The sequence below is a fragment of the Capsicum annuum genome, chromosome 3 (genome assembly GCF_002878395.1).
Source record: "Capsicum annuum cultivar UCD-10X-F1 chromosome 3, UCD10Xv1.1, whole genome shotgun sequence".
Classification (NCBI taxonomy): Eukaryota; Viridiplantae; Streptophyta; class Magnoliopsida; order Solanales; family Solanaceae; genus Capsicum; species Capsicum annuum.
This window is the reverse complement of record NC_061113.1, coordinates 262,697,628-262,717,139: the sequence shown is the minus strand read 5'-3', so window position 1 is coordinate 262,717,139 and position 19,512 is coordinate 262,697,628. Positions and strand designations below refer to the sequence as shown.

The window sequence follows — 19,512 nt, the reverse complement described above, 5'->3', positions numbered from 1 at the left end:
CCAGAGCCAAACACATGAAAAACTTTTTTTTTTCTTTGACTTTTTCTTTACTGATATATATATATATATATATATATATATATATATATATTATTTTATTTTTTGAATCTTGACTTTGTGTCTAATCGAGATTTTTTTTATTTACGCAGCTTGTAGAGATGGTTTGCTTTAGAGATTACACATCTTCATCCTCTAAAAGAAAGTATCTTCTAATTGAAGCCGATGACGGTACTATTTTAACTAGGCTATTGACTGAAACTCCAATGGTAGGTAGGTATGCAGATCCGTGGCCACCCTTACAAAATTCTCTCCATATGTCGGATTGGACTTCAGAACATGACATTGGTGCTAATTGATTGGTTAAAGTATGGCTTCTTCGTACTCCCAACCAACGTCAATTGAATATTGCGAGTACCCTTCCTTGCTTAGGACATCGGGTACTTTTAAGTACGTTGGGGGTACCATGGAGATAACCGATGAATATCGTCATACTCAAGGATATTGAGAATGGACCGAGGACATATTGGCTAGAAGTGCACAAACCTTGAAGGCAGCAAAAATATATGATGCCGTTTATGCTTCAGTGTTTACCTATGATCGAAACTAGAACATTGAGGTTTGATGTCCAAATACCAACACATTACTTACTTCAGTTGGAGAGCTATCCATATCACTTTGGGACTTGCATAAAATTGGAGGTCTGCCTATCGGAGGCCTTCCTTATGCAGAAGTGGTGCCCGAAGCAAAGGAGCTTACAGGTGTTGATGAAAAGAATGAGAAATTTATCCCTCGTTCTTGTGAATCCTTGTTTATAGATTTTCAACATCTTCAAGAAGGAGAGGCTTCTAATCCGAGAGTTTCTTTAAGCAAATGGATAAATTTTTGGTGCAAAGGGATATTAAGATACGAGTCAGCCACACGGAGGAAGGAGAAAAAATCTGCTCGGTTGAAGTCAACCCATAACCCAACTGGGACTATTCCAAATACCGCGAAGTGTTCAAGTGCAGATGATGCCACGATTTCTAAACTTGGAGTGAAGCATGAACACAGAACCGATACGTATTTGGCAGCGTTCCTATCATGTTAGTTGTGCACCTTTGTATTTCTCTCTAGGGATGGATTTTTCATTCGTCCAGGAACTTTTAGAATTGCAGCTATGATGGCGGATAAGCAAATTTTCAGTCTTACCGTTCCAGTCCTATCGAGCATTTATAATGGTCTTAATAGAGTCTACAAATCTTCACAACTGAGTAGCTCAGAGTATCATTTCCTATCCATTATGTGTATGGTTGGCTTGTTTACTATTTTAAGACACATTTTTCACTTTCTAATGGACAATCTGTTCCATTGATGACGGCATATTTCGGCGAGGGTGGGACAAGGTATTTTGATGGAGAGTTTGCCAGAAAACGCATCCATCAAGGTGACACTATTACTTGGGCTTCCATTATGCCGAGCCAGACCGCTCCTTGTCATTTTGAGGATGATGATAAGAGTGACGAGTCAGAGATAAGCTACTTCATGAGCCTCCATTTTAACTTACTCCCTTTTAGATATGGGGGTTCATTCATACTTGAGCCATATAGTCCACACCGGTTAACCGCCAGTTTGTATTTTATCAAGGCCTTTCCAGAGTCTTGAAAGATGATATTCGCAGAGCTTTATTAGATGAAGGCCTTAAATTTCATCAAATTTGTGTATTGCATGGCTCTATGTCAAAAGCGACTTTCCCTAAAGCCACACCCAATGTGCGAAGATATTTATCCACTCCATATAAATCTTGGTGGGATAAAGTTCATGGGATCTTTCTCGAAGTTAATCTACAATCTTTGGTGAATGTTGTAGGTCCGATTATTGACACTCCTTAAGAACATGGTGAGGAGGTCCCAAATGTGGCTAAGCCTCCAGTTTTGAAAGCTAAGGCAGTAATTCCATGCAAAGTCAAGGGGCCTTCACATGCAAAAACTCAAAAAGAGGATTTGTCTACCCTGGCTCAATCGGCTTTTAATAAACGAATCTTACAAGATCAGAGCGATAGTAGTCACAGAGATCGTTGTTGGAAAAAGGTAAAACCATCTTTGTTGAAGCAAAGTGATTCTAATACCCATGTGGAGATTCTTTCTAGTTCATCCAAGACTTCGCCAACTATCGAGAAGGTAATGACTCAACTCTTCTACCATTTCATAGTATATGCATTGCCTTTATATACCCCTCATATTACGTTTTTCTTTGTAAGCGCAGCTAAACAATGTCCAAAATTTGGAAGATCCTCATCAAAGTAAGCCACAAGATAGTAGCGAGTCTGTAGTAGGTCCAGACTCAAGGGAGTTACTTTTGTCATCCAAAGAGGTTATTTCTAACTCTTGTGGTAAAGTCAAAGCAAATGCGGAGTCAAACTTTTCCAGGCAACCAGCAGTAACCATGTCTGTTTTTTATGGCAAGAAGGTCGTTTCAGAGCTTAAAAAGGAGTTTATCATGAAGGCTTGGGCTAGTATACGTACCAAACTTACAGGCTTTACTCCGAATCGTGCTTCTTCTATCCAAGATGGCATCGAAGTCATACTTAATGACATGAGTGGAATGGGGGCATATATTTCCCCCTTGCAGGATTTATTGGGGTCTTTCTTTGGGATGGCAACTTCTTATAACTAAGCACGATCCACTCTTGTTGATAAGACCACAACAATTAAAGAGTCAGAGCCATATTTAAAAGCCAAAGAACATCTCGAGCTTGTATTGAGGGATAGGGATGAGAAATCTAAAGAAGTTTCTGCCGCCTGCAAATCTCTTGAGAAGGCGAGAAAGAAGGTGAAGAAGTTGAAAGCTTGCCGAGATGCTGCCAAGCAAGAAGCTGCAGAGATGGAATCCAAAGTTTTAGCTGCTGAAGAAGAGTTTTCCAAGTGTTATGATGCCTCCCTTGCAACAAAAAAAGCCTCAAAGGTCGTGGAGAAGAAAAAACAAGTCTTAGGCTTCTTTACAAGATTTAGTCAATTATAAGCTATACTTAGATTAGCCTTAGGATATGTCTTCGTTCAAACCTTTTTGTTGCTTTCTTTTACCCTTTTTTTATTGAGTAGTCGGATCTTTTAGTCATAATGAAAATTCTTTTTCTTTATATTGCACATTTATTTTAATATTTCTTTTGAATTCCAACCCCAAGAATTACTTGCTTATTTTGATGCATTGATGTCGCCATATTAAACTCTGGCTTTTCTCTTCCAAAATTGTTGCTCATTGGCTTTACGTCTTTGTATCACAACCAAGTTGGACGTGCAACTTCAATTTGAAAGCATTAAGAATTAAAGTTTTTGACTTCATAAATGATAATTGCACGTGTGGTAGATCTATGCCCCAACTGTAAGATTTGGGTATTCCAAATTCTATCGAAAGAGCTTCCTTTTATTTTGATGGGCTGCCCCCATTGTGCCACAAGTATTTTACATAATTCCAATGCTTAATTGAGATGTATGCAGACTTGACTTTCATACGACGTATCAAACGGGTACATGTATTTTTTTGACACTCATGCAACTGAACTCAGAATAAAATTCCAAGCACCTATGTACCTCAATAAAGAGGATCAAGTCACAACGTAGTTCTGGGGGAGTTTTTTTTTTTTAGCCGTTCACAGTTTATACTCTGGCGGGTCAGGAGTGGACATGCAGTTTATACTTGTGCCTTAAAGAGTATACATGAAGTTTATACTCGTGTCTTAAGGAGCGTACATGCAGTTTATACTCGTGCCTTAAGGAGTGTATATGCAGTTTATACTCGTGCCTTAAGGAGTATATATGCAGTTTATACTCGTGCCTTAAGGAGGATCATCTCCCTTCAAGGATAGTACTTCTTCAAGAACTTGGCATTGATGGGGCCAATCCTCATGCCATCTGCATCAATAAGCTTGTAAGCACCATTTGAATATGCCTCTTGTACGACATATGGTCCATCCCACTTCGAGGTGAATTTGCCCTAAGATTTATGAGAAGTGATAATGGGCCTTCTTACTACAAGAACTTGATCTCCAACTTGAAAGCACCTCAAGCGAACCCTTTTGTTGAAAGAACGAGATAGCCGAGATTGATAGCATTCAAGATTTTATTGAGCCTCCAGCCTCTTCTCATCAAGAGCTTCTAACTCTGCAAGAAGCAACTTAGCATTTTCTTCATCGGTGAGCCCTTCTTGAATAGCCAGTCTATTAGAAGATATTTGACGCTCAAGTGGCAGGACTGCTTCAACTCCAAAAGCAAGTGAGTATGGGGTTACTTGTGTTGGTGTACGGTAAGTTGTCCTATACGCCCATAAAGCTTCTTCCATTCACTCATTCCCGTCTCGTTTGGATTTGGAGACGCCTTTCTTCAACAAGTTGCATAAAGTCTTATTGAAGGCTTCAGCTAGACCATTGGCGGCAGCATGATACATTGAAGAATTGCGCTGCTTGAAGCCACAGAGGTCACAGATCTTGTTCATCAACTTATTATTAAACGGCTTGCCCTTATCAGTTATTATATATTGAGGGATTCCAAAGCGGTAGATGATATTCACTCGGATGAAGTTCGTAACATTTTCTTTCTTTACTTACTTGAGAGCAACAACTTTGACCCATTTTGAGAAGTAATCTATTGCAATTAAGATGTAGAAGTGTCCACCAGAAGACTTTGGTAGTGGACCAACAACATCCATTCCCCAAGCATTGAATGACCAAGACGCTACAGTTGGATATAGCATCTCTGGATGTTGATGTATGAAATTTGCATGAAATTGGCAAGCTTTGCATCTTCTCGCATAGTCCAAGCAATCTTTCACTATCGTTGGCCAATAATATCCCATTCTTTTAATGTGAAAATGGAGCTTCGGTCCAGATTGATGTGATCCACAAACTCCCGAGTGTGCTTGTTGCAAACCTTGAATTGCTTATTTCTCTCCCAAACACCGTAAGAGTACTCCTTCAAATGATTTTTTGTACAGTGTGTCTTTGTAGTAAAAGAAGCAAGGTGCACGACGACGAATGTCAGTCTTTCTCCTTGGATCTTCTGGAAGTATCCCATAACATAAGTAATCAATAATAGGTTGTCTCCAATCTTCTTTTACAGCTTCAGACACGGCAACGAGGTATTCAACCTTGTTTTATACATTCTCATCTGATGGCGGTACTACCCATTCTTGGCGGACAGTAACTTGGGTCTTATTTGGATGAATTAGGGTTGAGGCCAGAGCAGCTAGGGCATCAGCTTGCTTATTTTCTCTCCTTGACACATGTTGGAGGGTTACTCCTCCAAGTCACCCCATCAACTTCTGTGCATAATCATGGTATGGTCGCAGCTCAGACTTTCTGACTTTATAGCTTCCCAAAAGCTGTTTGATCACCAATTGAGAGTCACCAAAGACTTGTAATTACAGTTGTTTCATGTCCACTGCCATCTCAAGTCCAAGTATTAAAGCTTGATATTCAGCAACATTATTGGAGCAACGATTTATTAGGGTAAAAAAGTATGGGATGACCTCTTTTTGTGGAGTGACGATTACTACCCTGGCACCAGCTCCATATCGATGTGCGACACCATCAAAGTACATTTTCCATGGGGGTCTAGCTTCAATAACCATTGCATCTTCATCAGTAAGTTCATCGCTCAGTTCCCAATCATCGGGTATCTGGTGGTCTGCTAAGAAGTCAGCCAATGTTTGTCCCTTTATGGCTTTTTGGGGAACATACACAATCTCAAACTGTTAAAATTGAAGGTACCATCTTGCAAGTCGGTCACTAAGGACAGGTTTCGACATTACAAACTTTATGGGATTTGCCCTAGACACGAGACGAACCACATGAGCTTGAAAGTAGTGTTTCATCTTTTGAATTGAGAAGGCCAATACCAAACATAAATTTTCAATTGGAGAATACTTTAGCTCATTTGGTGTCATTATTCTGCTTAGATAGTAAAAAGAGTTTTCTTTGCCTTCACTATTTTCTTGAGCCAGTAGTGCTCCAATCGACCTTTCTTGTGCCGTGATGTAGAGTATCAAAGGCTTCCCAGGTATGGGTGCCGCAAGAACTAGAGGTTTCATTAAGTACGATTTGATACTCTCAAAGGCATTACTACAAGCTTGGTCCCATTCGAAGGGAGTGTCCTTCTTCATAAGACGACTAAATGGTTGACATTTTCCAGTCAGGTTTGAGATGAACCTCCTTAAATATGCTAGCCTTCCTTGAAGGCTTTTTAACTCATGAATATCCTGAGGCTCAAGCATCTTCAAAATTGCATCAATCTTAGATTGATCAATTTTAATTCCTCGGTATCGCACAATGAAGCCAAGAAATTTTCCTGAAGTAACTCCAAAGGCACACTTTAATGGATTCATCGTAAGTTGATATCTTCGAAGTAACTCGAATACCATTCTTAGGTCTTTTAAGTGGTTGTCTCTCTTTCTTGACTTCACCACTAGATCATCCACATCGCATTCAACATTTTTATGGAGCAGGCCGTCAAAGATATTCTGCATAGCCCTTTGATAAGTGGCGCTAGCGTTCTTCAAACCAAAAGGCATCACCTTGTAGCAATAAATACTTTTAGGAGTACGAAATACAGTGAGTTCTTCATCCTTTGGCACCATACGAATTTGATTGTAGCCGGATGAACCATCCATGAAGGATATTGCCTCATAACCAGTGGTGGCATCAATCATTAACTCCGGTATGGGGATTGAAAAATCATCCTTAGGGCATGCGTTGTTGAGATCTCAAAATTTGGCAGAAACTCGAAGTTGGCCATTCTTCTTCCGTACTGGAATAATAATTGAAATCCACGTGGGATATTTGACTTCATGAATAAAGCCTGCTTTAATAAGTTTGTTAACTTCATTTTCAATCAGTGGAACCAACTCCGGCCTAAAGCGTCTTTGGATTGCTTAACAGGACGAGCACCATTCTTGACTGCTAACTGATGGACCGCTACTTTTGGATCTTAGCCAGACATTTCCTTATAGCTCCAGGCGAATAAATCTACATATTCTTTGAGTATTTCATATAAGCGATTTCCTACCCTACTTCTAAAAATGCACTCAAGTAAGTTGGTCTTTGTTCTTCATCGGTTCCAAGATTAACTTTCTTCAAGGGATCTATTGTGGCTGTTAATCCTTCTTCAAGTTGCGATGGAGCATCTCCAGTATCTTCCTTCTCTTGAGGATCATCATCATTGATGGATATATGATAACACCAGAAGGCATCTTCTATCTCTTCATCAACCTTTATTTGAGGCGAGATATCTTTCTCGTTCTGGGTCGTAACATGATATGAAGAGCCAACATTCTCTTCATCTTCTTTGCGTTGCTTAGTATAAACCACAATATGAGCCTTTGCTTTTAACACCTCGTTGCATGAAACTACCAGTTCCATCTGTCGCTTCATTCTAGAAGGAATCAAACTTTGGAAATCCTTCTGGATTTTAAATGAAGAGTGCAGCATCATGCTTTGACGACTTCTTTGACGCTTGTTTTTTTTTTTATTTATAGGACCTAACTTTTTGAACACAGAAGTTCTTGTGGTTGATTCTCCAAGTCGATCAAATACGGAGGGTCTTTTATTAGAGGTAGTGGATTCTTCTTCCACGGTGATGTAATTACTGACTGCCCTTCTTATGGAGATGTGAATTGGAGGTGGCTGCGTGTATCCTAGTCCTTCACGTGCTTGCCTGGTGTTACCCTCCGATGGAAGTTTTCCCAACCTTGATGGATCATTAGGATTGTATCCAGCCTTTACAAATAGCTTGTATGCATTTGGATCAAAGCCCTCTTTTGTATGCTTCGTAGGGAGTGCCATATCTGGTGACAGATTTTGAGCCACAAATTCCACAAGTGGCCTTGAGGATGGATTTATTGCGTCAATCTTCCTGACAGGTAAAGTTAGCCCCTTTAGCACATTATCTTGGGCATTAGGTCAGTGATCTTCCTCTTTCTTTACCTTTGGCACGTAGCGAAGAACAGAAGCTGCCTTCTTCTTCGTAGGAGCGACGCTTTCTTTATTCGAAGTGAAGAAAGGCTTCCTGTTGATGAATTTTTTGATAGTCACCGCGACCTTCTTAGATGCAAGATCGTCACACTTGGTCTTGGTGACATCTTCAATCCCTTTTTTATCTACAATATGAATTTTTAAGTAGAATTTTGCATCGGCAAAATGTGACTCAGCTTCAGTGAATGGCTTGTCATCGGCGACTATCATTCTTTCCACTCTATTTTTGAGGTACTTCAAGCATTAATAGTAAGAGAATGAGATAATTTTGTTCCCGTGCACCCAAGGCCTACCAAGCAATATATTGTATGAAGTTTTGGCATCGATCATATGCATCAATAGGTTTGATTGAAAATCATCCATACTAATCCCTAAATTGATACATCCCATGGCCCTTTGGCCCTCTTGGTTGAAGCATTGGATCATTATACGACTTTCGTCTAGTTCGCTAGTAGCGATGCCAAGCTCCTTCGTCGTACGATAGACAGGATATTGACTCCAGATCCTTCATCTATCAAGATTCTATTGATCTTCTTTCCTAGAATTTGACCCACCATGTATAAGGGATGGTTATGTAGGGTCTCACCAAGTAGAAGAACGCTATTTGTGAATATAATTTTTGTATTACACACATGTGCCTCTTCGCCAAGAGTTTCAGCCAACCTTTCAGAAGATGAAAGAACTTCCATGAGTAGATTCTCACCCTTTGCCTCCTTTTTGGCGGTATTAAAATAAGATGCTTCAAGGTTGACTTGGGCAGTCTTATTGCGGAACCAACTTGGTAAGAATTCCTCTAAAGTTACCGGACGCAGAGGTTTCTGATGGTGAAGCTCCGTCACCCTTTTCCTTTTTGGAAGTGCAACCAACTTTTGTTTCCTTAGTTTCTTCACCACTTTCCTTCTAGTTGGCTGCTCGTACGTCTCTTTTCGCAGACTCATCTTCTTGCGTTTGCGTCTAGTCACTAGAGTACAACCTTCATCATCATCTCCATCAACTGAAGACCTGTCAGGCTCTAATATCTCCTCATTAGGCTCCTTGACACAAATTTTAACCGGGTCGAGCGAGCCAAAAGTGATAGAGATTTGATGAGAACTGGCTGTCTTATCGTCGAAGAAAATTTTCTTCTCTTTTGCTAGTTGCATAACTTTATCTTTAAAGACAGAGCATTTCTCGAGAGGGTGACTTATGAGCCTATGATATTTGCAATAATTAGGGTCATTGGCCCTTCTGGCTTCGTTGGGATGCTTCATCTCTGGGAGTTCGATAAGCTTATGCTGAAGGAGTTCATAAAAAATCTCAGTAACATCAGAATCAAGGAAGGGATATTCCTTTTCTTGCATCTCTTTTAACGTTTTCTGATTTGGACGTGCTCCAAAAGTCGTCGTTACACTTTGCTTCTTGCTCACCTTTGTGGTGACTTTCACAGGAGACGCATCAACATTCATGGATTCTTTGTTATCATTTTTACAGACAAACTTACCCCATCTCTGGGTTCTTGCTTATCCTTTCCTCTTCGAGGGTTATGGATAGGTGTTCCTTCCTTTCCAGCAAAAGACATGCTCAACTCTATGTCGTGAGCACGAGTAGTTAACTCTTCAAAGAATTTTGGCTTAATGCCTTGCAAGATGTAGAGAAGCCCCCAGTGCATTCCTTAGATTCACATCTCTATCGCGGAAGCTTCGTTGAGCCTATCTTTACAGTTTAGGCTAGCATTTCTCTATCGATTTATGAAGTCAATGACTGGTTCGTCCTTTCTTTGCCGAGTATTTGTGAGCTCTACCATGATCACTGTACGCCTTGTGCTATAAAAGCGATTTAGGAACTCATGTTCCAATTGCCCCCAACTATCGATGGAGTTAGGCTCGAGATTCGTATACCAATCAAAGGCGTTTCCCTTTAGGGAACGAACAAACTATTTGACAAAATTATCACCATAAGTTCCAGCATTATTACATGTCTCAACAAAGTGTGTGACATGTTGTTTTGGGTTATCTTTGCCCTCAAATTGTTGAAATTTGGGGGGTTGATAGCCAGCAGACATTTTGAGGCTATCTATTCTTGTAGTGTAAGGCTTGACATATGCAAGGGAAGACTTGGTGACAACATCATACTGGTCTTTGAGGGTTCCTTCAATAAATTCCCTTAATTTCTCAATCGGGATCATTCCCTCAGCAGAAATTTGTACCTCTTTAGTCGATGGTGTTTGTTTCACAGGATTTTCTATCTCATAAACCTCTGGAGCTTTTCCCGGCGGATGGCTAGATTCTCCGTCTATCAAGCCTTCCACCCTATCCATCATCTTACCAATCCTTAGCCTCTTGATTCTAAACATAGTTGGTGAGGCCTTCAATTGCCTTTGTCAGATTCGCAAGCTGCTCCTCCACAGACGAGGCATCAGTTACCATTGCTTGCATGATCACCGGAGATGTTGGAGAGAAACACGGATTATCACATAAGTTGATCTGTGAAGTACTTAGCTTATGTGGTGTAAGTGGAGATGACGCATTTGTTGAATGAACATCGCTCTTGGCTCCAGAGTATTTGGAACCGGAATGCTCAAGTAGAGCTAGAGTCTTTTTCAGCGATTCGGCCACACTGCTTCCTCCTTCTGAAGCACTTGCATTGGACTTCATTCCTTTCGGGGTTAAAGATCCAAAAATTTGAGTTGGCACAGACGACACTGGATGTGTTTGTTGTCCTAGCAAGCCTGCCTTGCTCCTTGTGACAGCTCCTAAGGTTCCGAAAGTAACACCAAGGATGCTAGAACTTTGAGTCAGCAACCTTGGAAGCAATTGATTGAGAGTTGACCTTCTTGGAGGTCATTTTGTTGTTCTTAAACTTTGAAGTATGGAAAGTTGAGATGAGAGGTAGAGATTGTCCCACTGGGCGTGCCAGAATTTGTTGGACAATAAAATTCTCCAGTGCAAAAAATAAATAATTCGAGGCAAGAAAAATATATTGCAACAATCAATTTAGTGATTTCAATGCGAGTGTTACAATCTTTATGAATCCTCTGATTCGCCTTTTCAAATATAAATTCAAGGGCTTAAAGCTTAATTTTGAATTTGAACTTGGTTTGTAGACTCGAGGGACTTGATCTTGGCTTGTGCTTGAATTCAAGGGCTTTTGAGCTTATTCTTGAATATTGCGGTCTTGATCTTGAATCTTGATGAACTTGATTTGAATGCTTGAGCTTTTTAGAGAAATAGCGGCGTTTGATCCACGAGCTTTCTCTTGCTACTTGTTAGAATTATGGGGTTCTGGGGGTCTCTTTTCTGAATTATGAGACCCCTATTTATAGTTGTAGTAAAGGAAGAGTCATGATGAATATGAATTTCGTTTGACCAATCAGATTTAAGTGATGTAACGCCTTTTATGGGCTTTTATTTCATGGTTCTGATGCATCAAATTGACATGTGACGCTTATTTGAGCCTCTAGAATATGAAAATATCTTGGGCTTAATAAAGTGGGCTCAGCATTTGTAGCTCAAATTAATGGACTAACCCAATAAATATTGGGCCTTATTTAAATCCATACTTATTTGGACTTAAATAATTAATTCAATTATATTAATCCGCAATATTTATTTGGGACTAATATATTTTGAATTTAATATAATTCGAATTTTGTACGAATTTAAATTTAATAAAATTGCATCGCCCACACACACATTAGATAAAATAATGATATGGCTGCAGAAATAAGAGATCCGTAGTTGAAATTTAGCTATTAAGCCTTTTCAAGTTCCAATTAGCAAAATAACCTATTGAAAAAATTTGGTTATTAAGCCTTTTCAAGTTTTCAATTAGCAAAATGACTTATTTTTATTTTCTCATCTGTCAGATTGATAATCGATCTGTCCGTATATATCGATCTGTTGGATTTATAATCGATCTGTCCGTATATATCGATCTGTTGGATTTATAATCGATCTGTCTATATATAGATCGGATAGACAGTACATCTGTCTCAAAAATGGATCATCTTCCTAAAAGAATAACTTGTGATCTATTTAATTAAAAAGAAGACATGAAAAAATAATTTATCAAAGATTCCCTATCGGTAGAAAGAAAGCATGGAAAGTCAGCCCTTTATAACAATGAAAGACTAAATTGCCACTATCAATTTTATGGACAGTAAGTTGACATGTCCAAACCAACTGATTTTACTTACACTTCTATAATAGTAGAAATAATATTATTAATTTTATAACTATTTCGTACTAGCATATATCTTTTTGCTATGATAGCATCGTCATATTATTCTATTTCCCTAAAACAATTATTTGAATCTGTTGAGGCTTCGCCAAAATTGTTATCGGTGGCATGTAACATTAGTTTTTATTTTAATTTATTTGTCTAATTTAATTTAATATAAATTTAATAAAAAATATTTTTTAAATTTTATGATTTTTTCTATTTCATTTTATGTGTCGCTATTTGATCAAACACAGAATTTAAGAAATAAGTAATAACTTTATAAAGTTTATAAAATTATTTTTTTTAAAGTTATTTTAATGTTTACTTTTTTGTTGTCTTTTCTTAATAAATAAGATCCACTAAGAATAAAATAAGAATGAGATCATTAAATAGTTACCGAATAAAAAAATATAACATTAATTTTTTTAGACGAATCCAAAAAAAAAAGTGACTATATATAAAATGAGACAGAGGAGTATTATGTTTCAAAAGATTCTCATGTGGCACAATTTTTTTTTATTCTGTTCTTAAAAAAATGATACCTTATCATTTAGTTTTAACATCTTCCCAATCATTAATGAAATGATATAAATATCTAAACATTATTTTTTAATCATAAATTTAACATAAAAGCACTATTATCCTCTAAACTATAACCAAAGTTACTACATATATCTTAATTTCGATTCTATTATCCATAAACTCAATTTCAATCTATTATCAAAGTAATAATCTCTTAACTCCACAAGTTTCAAAAAAATTGATTTTTTTCTTAAAATACGGTGCCGAATCAAATTGAAATAGAGCAAGACAAAGAAATTGAAGTGAGAGGAAGTATATTATTGATGAAGTAGACTGTGTCGAATCAAATGGAGTTCATTGATAGGAAAAATTTTCCACAAGCTGCAAGGTTGTTTTCGAGGGGAAGAATAAGAAGAAGTGCAGAGAAAGTTGCGTGAAGTGTAACTTATTCCTATCTATCCTATATTTTGCAATTGGGAATATATACAAAGATCACTATTTAATGGAAAGTCCGCATATATTTATATCTTTGTGTTCCGACTCTTCCTATAATGCCATATGCATTGTGGAAGTTTAGTGCCCAATTGTTTTTTTGTTTACTGTTAAATGGTAATGCAATTGCTCCTAACAAGTTGAACTAGCTAACAAATGAACCTAAAGTCAGTTAGATTGGTACCAAATGAAATGCAAGCCCAAAATGTTACTAAATCAGTGGAAGTATTTTTGTCGTAATCAAGTCAACGGGACAACGACTCAGATAGTCAATGTTTGTTATTATTAAATCAATAAATTTGGGAATATCACTTTATATGAAGGTCTATAATTTTTGGCTTCAATCGGAAGGCATTGATCCAGATTTTTTTTTTTTTTTTTTTTACGTACTACAAAGGGTTGCCGGAAATCTAGCCCCCCATGGCTTACAGCACGGCGTATTTCCCAATTCCGGCATGTTCAGTTCGTTGGTTGATGATGTTGGTGATTGTATTTACTTTGTTGCTAAATAGCAATTCTGTTTCTTCATATTCACCAGCAGCATATGGGGATTTTACCTGCCGCAATTTAACAGATATGGTATGCTTTCTCTCATCCTAAAATAATTGTATATATTGTGGGAATTGACAACGCTAGCATTTGATCAAGTGGAAATGAATTGATAACTCTAGCGTTTGATTGTTGGAGTCCCACATCGGTGGCTTAAAGGGTCTTTGGTATGATCTTGGGCAATCCTGAGCTATCTTTTGAGGTTGAGTTAGGCCCAAGGTTCATTTCTTTATCATGGTATCAGCGTCAGGCCCATCCAGTTTATTGTTTCTGATGTTGGGCCCCCCATCTTATATTGTTCACTCTCCAGATGTCCAGCCTTATATGGTCTTGGGCAATCATATTGATCAAGTGGCTTAGGTCCATTTCTTTATCATTGATCAAGTACAACATTTAGTTTTCTTATAGCATGGGTGCGAGCACATAATGAGGTTGAGTTAGGCCCAAAGTTCATTTCTTTATCATTGATCAAGTGCAACATTTAGCTTTCTTATAGCATGGGTGCGAGCACATAATATTAGAGTACCAATTTTAGGAAATATATACGCAAAATACCTAGTTTTATGGAGAGAGCACGAGTTCTGGTGCCCCATATTTAGCCTATAAATTCGCCCCTTATAATCCTAAGCCACTACTACAAGTAAATTGCTTCTGTGTTTATCACTGTGTTGTTTGATGTTACTAGAGAAGAATGCAGCAAAGCTTTTATTTATCTTGTTTGATTTCCATCGCTGGCCTGCTGCTGATGTGCAGTTAATGCAAAATAATAGCTCGTGCATAACAAAAAAAGGGCAACCCGGTACACTAAAGCTACCGCTATGCGCGGTGTTCGGGGAGGGCCCCACCACAAGGGTGTATTGTACGCAACCTTACCTTGCATTTCTGCCAGAGGCTGTTTCCAAGGCTTGAACCCGTGACCTCCTGGTCACATGGCAGCAACTTTACCAGTTACTCCAAGGCTCCCCTTCAGCTTGTGCATAACATAGATTAGAAAATCGTACCGATCCATTACTAGTCACCATCATAGTTGAGATTATGAACTTAAGGTAAATGGAAAATGAAGAATCTCATCTCCAGCTTGTTATTGAAAAGCTTAAACGCCCAAAGATACTATCACTTGGTAGTGGTCGACGCAGCTTGTATCCTTCTGCTTGTCATCAAGCTATATCCATTTTCTGAACTATCATTTGTAGAGCAGTTCAGAGTTTACCGACTGTGTTTCTATCTGTCTAATTATCTGACCGTTAATCAGGAAAGAGGGAAGTTGGATCCTAAAAGCAACGGGGTATGCTCGGAAGAGGCCAAACCTCTTCCAGTTTGTGAATGTGGATTCAAAATGTTGGACTCTTCCTTCTTGAGTAAGAAGAAGGTACTGTTGTTACAGTTCAGTTATTCTGGTTATCCTTCTTGCTCTGAACTGGAATATAAAGCAAGACTATATTTGGCTATACTGTTCATTCCTTTCAGATGCATGAAATTGAAAAGGGAGCAAACGACTTTAACATACCTATAATCAGATCAAACCAAAAGTTAGTTGCCACTACTGACGGAGGTCTACATAACCCTTCTTGTTTAGTCTTCAATTCTGCATGGAAGGTCCAACAACTAGAACATGAACCAAACAAAAAGCTCAATTATCCATCACCTGCTAATATTCAAAGACCGAATAGTGATGAGGACATCGCATTCATGAGTGTAAGTGCTCCATGTTATTCCCTTTAAATCGGTATTTCAGAACTTATGCGCTCAAAATTATGGCACTTTCCTTCTACTTATACATCTATTCTGTCATATCAGATTCTTGAACTTGGGCAGCTTCTCAAGGCAAATCTAATCACATCCGTGGAGCTGACTGAAATTTTCTTGAAGAGAATCAAGAGGTGTTAGAACTACGTTTTCTTCCTATTATTTCTTGTTATTGATTGCTCATCAGTCCTCATAATGATACATTTACTAGGGGTGTCGCAGGTATGGTCCTGTCCTTGAATCTGTCGTTACAGATACTGAAGAATTAGCATACCAACAAGCAAAAGAGGCTGATCAACTGCTTGCTGATGGCAAATATTTGGGTAACAGTCTGACAAATTCCTCTCACGCTAACCTCTTTATGCAGTTCCTACTTACCTTCATAATTTTGGAGTTCCATCAATCAATCAATGAACATGAACTATTCCTCAATAATAATGAATTCCCCATAGCCATTTCGTGCTATTCAAAATTTTGGGATTTCCTTTATGAATTTATATATATATATATATATATATATATGAGCTGAGGGGATTCTGTGCAGAAGAGATGAAATAGGAACTTCATTTTAAATCGCCATAGATGTCATAGACCGTAACAGCTGAAAGAAAATGGTATTCATCCAAATGCTTTAAAGAAACATAAATCCGAGCATAGCAAGTACCAAGGAGAAGGGGAACCTTGGAGTAACAGATAAAGTTGTTGCCATGTGACCAGAAGGTCACGGGTTCAAGCCTTGGAAACAGCCTCTGGCAGAAATGCAAGGTAAGGCTGCATACAATACACCCTGCACAAAGCAGGGGCCCTTCCCCGGAAACTGAGCAGAGCAGGAGCTTTAGTGCACCGGGCTGCCCTTTTTTTTAGTAAGTACCAAGGACGAAAGTGATTTTATGTTTATCAGCCATATCAAAATAGACCACCGAAACGTTGCATATAATCAGGAAAATCCTAATTTTCAGGCCTCAATGTTCTCCAGTTTCTTCAGATTAATCTTTTGTTGATGCTGTTATGGTTTACCTTACCCTTCAGCCACTTAAGGTTGTTCATTTCCTACAGTTAGCTTTTCTGGCCAGAGTAATCTTCCAATGTGTCCTTCACATTCTCATCTGATGCTCTGAATTGATTTCTTTTTTATTGGAGAATAACAGAAGAGTGGTTTTATTTTTACCCGTTTTGCACAATATTTTGCTGTTTAGCTTCTCTGTTTTCGCTCAAAGGGATTACACGTATTACATCTTCTTTTCTATATAGGTCCTCTTCATGGAATTCCTTATGGTCTAAAGGATATCATATCAGTACCTAACTATACCACAACATGGGGTTCAACATCTTTTAGAGACCAAGTTCTCGATATTGAAGCTTGGGTTTATAAGAGGTATTAAAAAAATCATGAAATCAATAAGGCCAGATGAAGACGTCAGTCTATATTGATATTGTGCGCGTATTTATAATATCTAGATATGGTTGATGCAGGCTGAAATCTGCTGGGGCAGTTCTTGTTGCAAAGTTAGTTACTGGTTCTTTAGCATATGATGACGTCTGGTTTGGTGGTAGAACAAGAAACCCATGGAATATCGAGGAATACTCTACGGGATCATCAGCAGGGCCTGCGTCTTGCACCTCAGCAGGTATGTTTGAGCTAATGAACTATTCCTGAATAGATCAGATAGAGGAATCCTGTCTTTTACATTTGCATATGAAAATTCAGCTCGATATCTGATGCCAGTTTGTAGCCCCCTGTTGCAATTCTCAACAACAACAACAACAAGAAACCCAGTGTATTCCCACCTAGTGGGGTCTGGGGGGGTAAGATGTACGCAGTCCATACCTCTACCTCTGATGAAGTAGAAAAGCTGTTTCCGATAGACCCCCGGCTCAAGACACGAGATACCACACAAACACATAGTAAAGCACAGAAGCAGATTACATAACATAAATACGGCACCCATAAGTAATATAAAACAGAGGAAAGCAAAGGAAAGCACACAGATTCGTAATAAAACATGGAACACGGAAGACGGAATCATAACAGGAATAAAACCCCCACCAAGTAATTCCCTACACTAGCGACCCAAACTGGCCCTAATCCTCTGCCGAAATTCGCGCCCTCCAGACCTTCCTATCTAGGGTCATGTCCCTGTTGCAATTCTGAAATGGGAAAATGATAGTCCTTTGCTGATTTATTACTGCTTAGTGGTCGGAACACGTTGTTTTGAGAGAGACTGGTATTGCAGGTTTGGTTCCATTTGCAATCGGTTCAGAAACTTCCGGCTCTATTACCTATCCAGCTTCTCGCTGTGGCGTGACGGCACTGCGGCCCACTTTTGGAGCTGTTGGTCGAACAGGTGTTATGAGCATAGCTGAAAGCTTGGTACTCATATTTCTTCCAGAGTGCAATTCCTTTCCTAATACTAGTTTTGAGTTCAATACACTGAAATAGTGAAATCTAACTTTTTGTCAGGATAAATTAGGCCCTTTTTGTAGAAATTCTGTGGATTGTGTGATTGTTCTGGATGCCATTTGGGGGAAGGACCCAGATGATGTTTCATCCAGAGACATTCCCTTTAGAGATCCTTCTTCAGTTGATATCACAAAGCTCACTGTTGGATATCTTGAGGATGCTGAGATGGAAGTAAGTAAATATTTTCCAATATTGGAATGTGGCTTAGTTAATTAGGTTCTTTATCCTATTTGATGAATGTCTTAACTGGATTGTATTGTGATGGCGATGACAGGTTGTTCAGGTACTTCAATCAAAAGGAGTGAATATGGTCCCGTTTAACCTGAGTTACACTGTTGATTCTGTCCAAGGTATCCTCAATTTCACAATGGATGTAGAGATGCTGGCTCACTTCGACAAATGGCAGCGCTCGAATCTGGATGATGAATATGAAGCCCAAGATCAATGGCCTATTGAACTTCGCCGAGCACGTGCCATATCTGCCGTTGACTATTTTCAGGTAATTGTCTTGATCTACAGAGTTTCTCTTGGTTTAGATGTTTAATATTGTATTTTTGTTTAATTACCATTGGTATAGGAAAACAACTTGATTAATTAAATTCTTTCTGACATCTCAAAATCCTGCTGGCTTAGTTACGAAAAGGTGGTGTTAATCCACTTTGAAATAGTTGTTCAAAATTTGTCAACAGTCAACACTAAGATCAATACTTGTATGATATTTAACCAGGCACAAAGAGCTAGAGGTATATTGATTCAACAAGTGAGAGAAAGTTTCAAAGTTGATGCATTTATTGGAAATGCAACTGACTGGGAGAAAGTTTGTCTTGGCAATCTTGTGGGTATTCCAGTAGTAGTGGTTCCAACAGGATTCAAAAAGATATCTGATGCACCATCAAATGATACACGCAGGAGAACAACAATAACTACAGGCATATATGCTCCTCCAGATCATGATCATGTCGTAAGTGTTGTTTATTTATGATCTTCTTATTAGTGTAGTAGCAATGTGTAAAGGACGTATGTGCTATATTATTCTGGTCTTGGATAAATTGTATCATCTTTGCTTTGTTTTGTTGAGTCGTGGGACTTCTAGACTTAAACAAGAATTGGATGGCTTTGAACTTCTAATTTTGCTGCTTATTCCTTCATGCACTTATTGATTTTGTTTCTTTCGTTTATGTCCAGGCGTTAGCTTTAGCAATGGCTTATCAATCAGTCACCGATCATCATAAGCAGCGGCCACCAATTGATGACCTTGGGCCAAATGATTCGATTTCAGACTCATCAAAATCCCTTTAATGGGGTTGAAGGTTGTTGATGCTCTTGAGTGGATATGAACCTCCATGTGCTTTAACTTGGTGTGATTCAGATTTCAGACCAACGGTTGTAAATGTTAAAAATATCTAAAGTATGAACCGCAGTTTTCTGTTTGTGCCACGAGGAAGAGAAAATTCTGTCTACGTCTTTTTACATTTGATATGTAAATGATTTTTACTTTGTATTTTGTGGATTATTTATCCAAGGTCAGTATCACTTCTGCTTA

General features: G+C 38.5%; 1 protein-coding gene across 4 annotated transcripts; it reads left to right on the top strand.

Annotated features, from left to right (window-relative positions):
* The first annotated feature begins 12,897 nt into the window (after window positions 1-12,897).
* On the top strand, window positions 12,898-19,512 carry LOC107862094 (glutamyl-tRNA(Gln) amidotransferase subunit A). Of its 4 annotated transcripts, none has more exons than XM_016707544.2 (13): window positions 12,899-13,149; window positions 13,611-13,792; window positions 15,015-15,131; window positions 15,230-15,457; window positions 15,560-15,642; window positions 15,731-15,831; window positions 16,760-16,883; window positions 16,982-17,136; window positions 17,743-17,879; window positions 17,970-18,140; window positions 18,244-18,468; window positions 18,697-18,930; window positions 19,155-19,512. In XM_016707544.2, the coding sequence occupies exons 2-13, from the start codon at window positions 13,634-13,636 to the stop codon at window positions 19,266-19,268; spliced, it is 1,848 nt and encodes a 615-aa protein (XP_016563030.1). In that variant the 5' UTR covers window positions 12,899-13,149; window positions 13,611-13,633; the 3' UTR covers window positions 19,269-19,512. The 4 variants fall into 4 exon arrangements, with proteins under 4 accessions (XP_016563029.1, XP_016563030.1, XP_047265923.1 ...); XM_047409967.1 differs by having other exon boundaries at window positions 12,899-13,161; XM_016707543.2 differs by having other exon boundaries at window positions 12,898-13,792.